This window comes from Micropterus salmoides, unplaced genomic scaffold, assembly GCF_014851395.1.
Source record: "Micropterus salmoides isolate LMB-PRFRI ecotype aquatic unplaced genomic scaffold, ASM1485139v1 Ms_hic_scaffold_11, whole genome shotgun sequence".
Lineage (NCBI taxonomy): Eukaryota > Metazoa > Chordata > Actinopteri > Centrarchiformes > Centrarchidae > Micropterus > Micropterus salmoides.
In genome coordinates, this window is record NW_024040152.1 from 9,680,534 (window position 1) to 9,690,511 (window position 9,978).

Consider the following 9,978-nt stretch of genomic DNA (forward strand, 5'->3'; position numbering starts at 1 on the left):
GCTCTATATTAACTTATTATCCGAAAACTGGTAGTTCTATGTGAAATCAGACATTGAGCACCCCCATATCGCCTAAATGGCATGATCCTAGATGTCTATGAAGATTCTCAGTCATCCAGGTCATAGTTATCCAACGAAGGTTAAAATCAAAGGCAACTGGACTTGGTTGCAACCAAGTACGCCAACGCCGACGGGCAACTGCAGCTCGGAATATATAACCATGTTGTGAAAATTCTTCATGTGCACGTAATTAAATATAATATATATATATATATATATGTGTGTGTGTGTGTGTGTATGTATTTTTACTATAATATTTATGTACACTGTTACAAAGCAGGCAGCTACAACTTTTACATGAAGCATGAAGAAAAACTAGGATCAGGACAGATGGACAGATGAGAGACTGATGAGTGAGTGTTTAAAACCATTTTTGATAAAAGGTACATTACATTGTCACATGCATGTGCACATTTGTGACTTCCTCATTTTCAAGTCAGTTCTTGCAGGCTGTTTAAAAAAGCAGCACAACTTTAAAGGAACTTCACTTCTCTATACATCATCTGCTCGAAAGACTTGAAGAAAATGTAAGTCATCATAACTTCTTTATGAAACATCTTAAATCATCAACAATATAATACAAAGTTCTTAAGACATAGGCCTAAACATTTAATAACTTGAGATCATGGAACAATTTCAAAGAAGAAAAAAGACACCGGAACTTTGTGAAAGGTGGCAACATTTCTATTTAAAACTTTAATCTTTTATTCGATAGCGGTTTGGGGCATTGTTACTATATTAGTTTCCTAAACAAATAATATTATAGTAAAAAATGATATATTAAAGACACCATATATTTGTCACTTTTATTCAACACATTGCTTCATGTTTTTCCATTTTATCATCATTTCATTTTCTATGTCTTGTCTAATAAAAGCAGCATGTTTATTATGTTTTTTTTTAAAGAATTGATTAAAAGCAATAATATGTCCACTTTACTACTTAAATGAGTAAATACTTGTGCACTCTGCCCTTATGAGATACTAACATATCTGAAAGAATGTCATTGTGTTGGTATTCGGTTGAGGTTCAGCAGATCCCTGAAACCTTTTTTTAAGATCGAAAAAGAAATATGGGGTCAGCAAAACTTTTTCCATCTGCATCTTCTGTATTGTGTCCACAGTTCTCACTCCTACTGACACACAAAGATGACTGCAGCTCTGACTCTGCTTCTCATTGGCTGGCCGCTACAACGTGAGTTGATCTTCAGTCACATTTGGATCAACGACTATAAAAACTATCTACAACCAAGGCAACCAAACAGTAAAAAGCTCATTGTAAAGTAGTATTCACTTGTTCTTATTCAAAGATGTGTGTCTTGTGTTTCAGGTGCCTTGTGTGGACAGTTTGAGGTCACTGTGCCGCAGACTATAGAGGTTCTGAGAGGATCCTGTGTGACCATCCCCTGCTCTTTTGATGTAGAGAACAACTATGAATCAAACTTGGATAACACATGTAAAGCATTATGGAAAATTACACTAGAAACTGTTGTGTTTGATAGCAGTACTCCACAACAAAATAAAATAAAAGGAGAATGACAGGAGACTTGACAAAAAAAGACTGCACCACAACTCTGAATAACATGCAACCTGAACACAGCAAGAAATATTTCTTCAGAGTGCAATGCAACAACGCCCTGAAACATAATTTTCCTGACCAAAAATTGGAAATTTCTGTCAAAGGTAGATACTCACACTTTCCCTTGTACAATTGCTTTGACCTTGTTTTGCATTTAGCAAACAGTATGAAAACAGAGAGGATTGATGAAATGTACCTTCCCACCAGATGGTCCTCCCAGACCGACTCTGACTCCGTCCACACTGAAGGTGAAGGAGGGAACCTCAGTGAAATTGACGTGTTCTGCTCCAGCTCCCTGTCTGTCTCATCCTCCAGCTCTGACATGGACCCCCAGCCTTGGTGACATTCATGAGACACTGCAGGAGAATCAGGACAAAACTAAATTCAAGACCTCTGTTCTGACCTTCACTGCCTCTCACCTCCATCACAGACAAGAAATCTCCTGTACCGCTGTATACAACAAACAAGATGGCAGCACTGAGTCATCTGTTACCACAAGATTAACAGCTGATATTTTATGTGAGTTAACGTGTCCTCTACTGAAATTCATCTTCCCTAGTTTTCTTGACTTAGTTTGAATTATGGCTGAAACCATTATTTTACTCATTCATTAGTTGATCAACAGAAAAATTATTTCGATGATTGTCCTGTTCTCAAAATACGAGGATTTGCTGTTTTTCTCTTAAAGACCATTGTAAATTGAATGTCTGTGTTTTTAAGACTGTTTGTTGGACAACAGGCTATTTGAAGACGTAGCCTCTGGCAAACTGATGGGCATTTTATATACTTTTCTACATACAACAATGGGCAGTTCAATTGATGAACCATATTTCCTAAAATCAGAGTTATATAAGCTCCTATAATAAATTATCCTCGAGCCTCCTGGAAGAAGAAGAAAGCAGTTTTTCAAATTGCTGTAATGCTGATTACCTAGGCAATGTTTATTAGCTGAGTAAAGATCAAGGACTTGGTTCTCTTTTCTCATTGGTGGACTAAAGTTGAGCTTTTTTTTTTTGTACTTTTTTAGTACTAGTCTGTGTCCTCTTGAACTTAACTGTACTGCATAGTGACACATACAGACACACATTAATACATCACAGCCAATTAAAAATCTTACCTAAGACACAAGCAAAGTCAGGGCAGGCTCCGATGGGCAGCTAGCAAAAATAATAGCTAATAACGGGAAGTCAAATAATTAATGGCTTGTGCTGTGCGCACTGAGGGCCCTGGCATTCAACTTCCTTAGGAAGTCTGAGGCTTGGAGGCCCCCTGGCAGTCCGAGTCCCCGGGGCACTGGCCCCACTTGCCCAGTAAAACCAAGCGGTATTGCGAATATTATTGTTAATTATTCATCAAACAAATAACATCAATAAATGAAGTGCTACATGATGGGGGATATACTCCTGTAATACATTATTTTACTGTACTGTAATTATACATTTTGTTACAGCTTGGGAGGGTTGGCTCATCTGGACTAACCTCAATGAAGAACATCTCAAAAACATCACATCTAGTGCAAGCATGACAATTTATAAATTGTTTAAAATACAATAGAAGCACAAATTAGTACTAATAGCTATCATTTTAGCTTGAGATACAACAGTACAACATTTTTAATGGGCATTTACAATGTGAATTATCAAAATACACCTTTCTGAATGTATACCCTTCTGAAAGTATAAGCATTAGGCCTATTGGTCACTTGATAGGCACACGGGGCATGCGGTCTAGTTATCATTATTGCTTTTAATAAATAAGTTTTTTCCACCAGGGCAGTAAAATGTGAAGTTAAGCAGTCTGATCTGAACTTCCATGCTGTACAGATTTATTTCCAATTAATCAGCTGATTGTCTCACCAACGTAACCAACACATTTCTGTCCACCAAAACCAGAACACAGCGCTGGAGAATAATGTTACACGAAATTACATTCCAACTAACGTTACATATTTCAAAACACTGACAAGGGAACAAGTTACTTCTCTAGGTGATTATGGCCAGTTTCTAGCTAAAGCTATCAAACAACAGTTTTCATTTACATAGCTAAAGTTGTACTACCTTAATTACCTGTCCAGCAGAAAACAGGCAACTTCGGCGCCGCCATGAAAACGTTTGTCCCACATTAGAGTATTCCATCTGGGAAAATCCACGACGATTATATCTGTCATTAGTACTTAGTTACCACATGTCCTCATCTTAATAGAAGACATTATGTGACACAATTATATAAATACACAGACAGATAAATAAATATTTTAGTTACCGTAACGGTAAAACTAACCTAACCCTGTGTTAAATAGCTACAAACAAATCACTTATTCCTGTGGTAGTGGTAAACACAATAACCCCCCCCACCAGCATGTTATAGAAAATAATTGACTCTGAGGAAACAACATTTCACTTTTTATCAGTACATGTCGTCTTTCATTTTCGCAAACTTAATCAAATATGACTTCACTTGACTCTTAACTTGTCTGTCCTCTCTACATTCATTACAGTTGCTCCACAGATCCTGCCCTCAACTGATTGCACCAACACTACAGGCCATCTTAACTGTTCCTGTGAGAGTATGGGAAACCCCTCTCCCACTTTACAGTGGCATTTGGATGGGTTTCCAGTCAATAACTCTGACAAGTTTGCAATCAGCAGTGAGACTCTAAACGACACTGGTCTGAAGAGCTTCATCACTTGGAGTCGACCACAGTGGAGGGATTTTTCCCCCTTGCTCTGCCAGAGCTCCAACTCTCTGGGATCTGCACGATTTTATGCCTACATTTTTCAGCCTCAAACATCTGCAGAAAGATATGGTTTGTCTTTGTGCTCAACACAATATTTATTGATTAGTTGGGAATGGGGTGTGACGAGACACTTAACCCACGAGACGAGATTCGAGATTGGGTTCAGGAGATCGAGACAAGAGGAGATTTTAACACTGTTTAAAAAGAAATCTTAAATGCTGAATTATATGAAAATTTTGAGAATTAAACACTTTATTTCCTGCATTATGATGAATTTCCTGCACCAGTTTATGGAAAAATGTTTTATTTATATAACGAAAAACACAAAATTCAGGTGGCAGGTGCAATTAAAACTCTATAACCTAACTACAAGAGAATATAATGCAATGCAGTTCTCAGTCATTCTGTGCTGCTATCAGATCTGTCTCCTGTAGATCAACTTTTCTCATGTAATATCATCCCTGCTTAGTCCCCTCAATGATAAATTATTACATTTTAATTTAGTTATAAACTCCTGGACTTTAATAGCTCCAGTGTTTCAGCATCTTTTCTGCACATGTTCAAAAAGTTCTGCACATTTAAAATCTCTCCCACATATTGTGTTTTCTGACATGTCCATGAATTTTAACAGACTAACGTCATCATTTAATGAGAAGTGTACCTGCCCTATACTCTGTTGTACATTACATTATTTATTCACAGGTAGTAACATCTCCTTCAGACCGTTTGACCAACGCAGTTTGGGACTGCATGTTGCATGTGAAATCGAAAGTAAAATACATTTTTGATCAGGCAGAAATGTCACCACAAATCCACATGTTAACTTCAGCAGCTCAGATAAAGTGCAGCTCACAGTCCCAAACAGAGAAAGGCTGGCTTCAGTTTTTAGATGTTTGTGTTGCAAGACTCTATCAGCTACATTTCCACTCGTCACAACGCACTCACAGCGCGAGTGGTTACGCCGGTGTCAATCAGCTGGGCGGGGTTGATTCGCTCGCGAGTCTATCTTATCAGTTATACATTTATATTTCACTTCGTGTGGAAATTAATGTGTGACTTGACAGCTTCTCGCAAGACAGCTTTTTACCTGAATAGAAATATTGTCACAATTTAATCTGGTGACATCTCATGGCACAAGATCTTGTCACACCCCTAGTTGGAAACTATCAAGACTTCTTGAAAAATACATGAAATATTTATTGTGTATTTATTTAAACAAATCTATCTACTGCCAAGAGGTAGGTGAGTTACATTTACTCTGTTACAGGTACTCAAGTAACTTAAATTGTACCAAGTCTGCTGGTGCTTTGTTTTCCTAATGCAGTCACGCAGCACACATGACTTCTTTAAGAGCAGAATAATAGCTTAAGCCACAACACTGTAGTATAGCTTTCAAATAATGCTACCAGCTAATATTTACAGAAGAAAATTTTGCGCACCGTGCAGCCGGCCTGGTTTCATCCCAGGGCGTCCAATACCGCACTTTGTCAGGCTTTCTCAAAGCGTCTGGATTTGATGGCCTGTGATTAAACCATGTTGGTGCAGCAGATTTCAGTTGAGAAGTCAGAAACATTACATCAGAGAAGCATACTGACACTAGGCTGGCAGCTGTGTTAATGCTAAAATGTTTAAAGATAAATAGCTACACACAGTATATCATGTTTCAAAACTAATCCTGATTTCTGCCATAATGTTAACAGTCAACTTAACTGTAGGAGCAGTGTGCATTTAACTGCTCATTGGTGTAGCCTGATGAAGAGTTACCAAATTATGCACACACAAAAGAAGACAGACTAGTTTTATTTCATGTGGATGTGCCTGATATAATGTTTCAACCACAGATGATCTTCCTCAGGTAAAAGTGAAGAAGAGAACACATCAGTATTTAATAGGCAATAAATTATGAAACATCACAGACTTATCTCCTAAATTGATTTGTTTGTCAAATAATAATTTATTATTGAAGACAATAATGTAATAATGTATATTTTTAAACAATCTTTACTTATTGACATACTTAACAGACTATAATAATATTAATGTAGTATTTTGTGATCTTACTTGAGAGCTGGGAATATTGTCCTGGTGTATATGGGGCAGGTTATCTAGTCAGGAGATGATAACTTGTCATTTCATCACAAATAAATACAAGTTTGCTTCTTTGCCTTTACCTGATGAAGACAATCGGTTAAAATAATTCTAATCACATCCACATCAAATAAAAGACTTGGGGAAAGTTTATTCACTACAGAAGTACTTTTTAATTGGGAAACAAGCCAGGAGAGGGACATACGTACACAAATTTGCAAAATCTGTGAAAACTCTATACTGTGTGTTAGCTCGAGTGTGTGTAACTACCTGGGATTTTATTTAGATTTTATTTTTTCGTGATAAAAGAAAGGGGTATTAATGAGTTAGTAGTGATAAAAAAAAGACCACTACGACTTTATAGTGTGGTTAATATGACCTGAAGTAACAACTCACCAAGCTGAATTTTTTAAACAGTCTGTCAAAACGTCTACCAGAATAAGTATCTCTTGTCTGAATAACTTCTTTATCCTAATCTGCCATTGTCCCTTGTATGTTTCAGACTTAATGACGTTGGCAGTCTTCATCACAATTGTTGTTGCACTACTGGTAGTAGTGTGCGCGCTGCTGTTAGTTATCAGGTAGGGCAACACCTTGAGACAAAAATGTGCCGAAATCCCCACTACATGACCGTTACTGTGCAAATACTGACAATATACAGTGTTTGCTTGGCTCCTCGTCCATCAGGAAAACTGCTACACTTCACATTTTTGAGCTATATTGGTTCTATGAGTGGACCAGGTCCTGTCTAAAAGCAACTTTTTTAAATTTAAATCTTTAATGAAAATGCTACTGCAAAAATCTACTTTTATTAACACTGACAATTTGTTGTGTATAGACACTGTCGTATAAAATGAACTTTTCCTTTGTATTAGGTAAGTCACCACTGCCAACGCTGGTGGGCAATATTGTGGTTTCATGTCAATCAGATTTAGAGGATTGTCTTTTAAATTTTACCAATTCACATGCAACTAGAGCAAATATGACTTGGCCTCTTGAAAGCTCTATCTGTTGCTTTATGTAACTTAAAAATGCTGATTGAAAGATCTCTGTTATTGATGTTAACTGACAATCAATTAATCTGATTCACATTTGTTAAAATGTTTTGTTATGAAAGTTACAAGAGAATCCAGAGTCCATTCCCATGAGGTCCCATGGTGTTATTTTTCTTACTTTGCGTTTCATCCTATTGATTAATAAATGAGCAGAGGAAAAACAAAGATGATTCATATATACCCATGTGCATTAAATGTACTATTGTTTTTTTTTTCAGGGCTCAGAAGACTCGCCATTGCCTCCTTAAGAGCAAAGTTGCTATGAACCTAGGCGTAACAAATGGAGAGGGAAAAGAGGTACTTTCACTTAGAGCCAGGCAGTTTTCTACTTTAAGTAATTAAACCGGCTTAGCAGAGTATCTTTACTACAGATGTTTTTTCCTTTAATTGCAGGTACCAAAAGCAACAGAGGAGGACATTTATGTCAACACTGCTGATATCTTGAAGTAGAGCAGTCGTCTGGTAATCTGAAGGTTCCTGCTTCAATCAACGGCTCCTCCTGAGAGAGTGTTGAAGTGTCTTTGAGCAAGATGCTGAACCCAGCTGCTGGTTGGCACCTTCGATAGATAAAGTGGAGCCTAGAAATGGGAAGAAGGAAGTGGAATGTGAATATACCCTGGTTATATTTTAAAACGAGCGCTATGCACAATTAGATCACAGCTTTATTTGGGAATTTATTTTCAGAATATCTTGCTCTCTTGTTTGTTTATCTTCTTTTTTGTTGTTGCTTTTAATCCAGCTATATCACAGATATTTAGATCAACAGAAGCACGTTTTTGTTTTCAAGGCCACAGGATTTTTAAGACCTTGACAGATTTATTGTTGAAGAATGTTGTTTTGTGCATAAGTGCATAATATACTGTATTTTCATGTTTATTTCTGCTGTTTTACATTAATTTGGCAGTGTGACTTAATTGTTAAATTCTTATTTTTAACATTTACTTTTTGCTAAAACTGAACTGCTCTAGATGTATAAACATGAAAATAAAGCGGGAGAATTTGTATAGTCTTTTTCTTTATGTCTACACTTAAAGATCCAGTGTATAATATTTCTAAAGATCTAGTGACAGAAATGCAATATAATATCTATAACTATGTTTTCAGTAGTGTATAAAGACCTTACATAATAAACCATTATGTTTTTATTACATTAGAATTAACTATTTATATCTACATGACCGCGAGCCCTCCCTTTCATGGACGTTACCACGTTACGCCGTCATGTTTCTACAGTAGCAAGTACAGTAGAAATCGGACAAACAGCACTACTACTGTTAATTTTAGATGGTGGGTGAGAATATACGGAATAATATTAGAGCCCAGTCCTATGGTGTGTGGTTAGCTCAGATAAAGTGCAGGGCTCTAACCTAGAATGTTGCATGTTTGATCCCACATAGGGACAATTTTTTTTCTCTCTTCAAAAAATGGATTATGCAGCGTTTCTCACATTACAGCATGTGCTGCAGTGTTTGTGTTTGTTTTTTGATCCACATTCCTCCCCTTTCCCTTTTCCCTTTTCAATGTCTGTATAAACTTTATCTGATGTGTGGTTTATAATGCTGTGGTGCAAAAACAGTAACAATGTTTCACACTCTTGGCTTATATTTTCCATGTTATCTGTCAGTGGCCAAGTCACAGTAACATATGGTACTGAATAATTAAGTAAATTTAAGTTCTTAATACTAATACTAATACTATAATAATACTAATCTACCTAAAGAAACCTAATTTCTTTCTCTCTGCTGTCTCAGAAGATGACACCTTTTGTTCTGTGGCAGCTTTTGTCTATAGTGATCCTACACTCTTTGAAAGGGTAGGGGCTGTGGTAGACTGGAAAATTGGTTGCAATTTGCAACATCACTGAACCTTAAAATTTGTTTTCTCTTTCTAAAGCTGAATGTTGCATACTAACAAAAGAACATAGTAATCAATTACTGGGGCTCTTCATTATTACTTTACATTACACAGGGCTTTACACTGATGTTTTATTGGGACAAATATAATAAAAGTGAAATAAATCTAAGGCAGCATAAACCAAATGGGAAACTGAAAAAAAGAGGTGGAAATAATGAATTGCTCAAGTTACTGTAATTGAGTAGTTTTTTTTGTACAGTATAAAGAATTACCTAGTCCTTGTTTAAATTTCATACCAATACCATGAAAAATGACTATTTTACACAGGTTTTTCTAAGTGTACGTCTTAGCGTATTTTTTCTAAAACAGACGCAGGTGCGTTTTTTTGCTGGTAGATCGTGAACTTCCTACTTATAGCTGGATCTAGTTATTTTCCAAATTTTATTGGCTACACAAAGTGCCAGTCATCGGCACAAGTGCTTGCAATTGGCTCAGCCTACCCACCAAATAATAGGGGTTGGGCCTTTCTTACAGCGCGGGCTCTCGTTGGCTACTGAAGGCTGTTAAAGGGGCATGTGAGCGCCTATTGGGTCGGATTTGGTGTCA

The 9,978-nt window shown here is 36.8% G+C and overlaps 1 protein-coding gene across 1 annotated transcript; it reads left to right on the forward strand.

Annotated features, from left to right (window-relative positions):
- Nucleotides 1–495: 495 nt before the first annotated feature.
- On the forward strand, nucleotides 496–8,506 carry LOC119897224 (sialic acid-binding Ig-like lectin 13). The gene is given in 9 exon segments (XM_038710812.1): nucleotides 496–587; nucleotides 1,184–1,254; nucleotides 1,390–1,591; nucleotides 1,594–1,742; nucleotides 1,846–2,157; nucleotides 4,136–4,444; nucleotides 6,966–7,044; nucleotides 7,737–7,815; nucleotides 7,912–8,506. Coding segments are annotated over 8 exon segments (1,233 nt in total). The 5' UTR covers nucleotides 496–587; nucleotides 1,184–1,208; the 3' UTR covers nucleotides 7,969–8,506.
- Nucleotides 8,507–9,978: the final 1,472 nt, after the last annotated feature.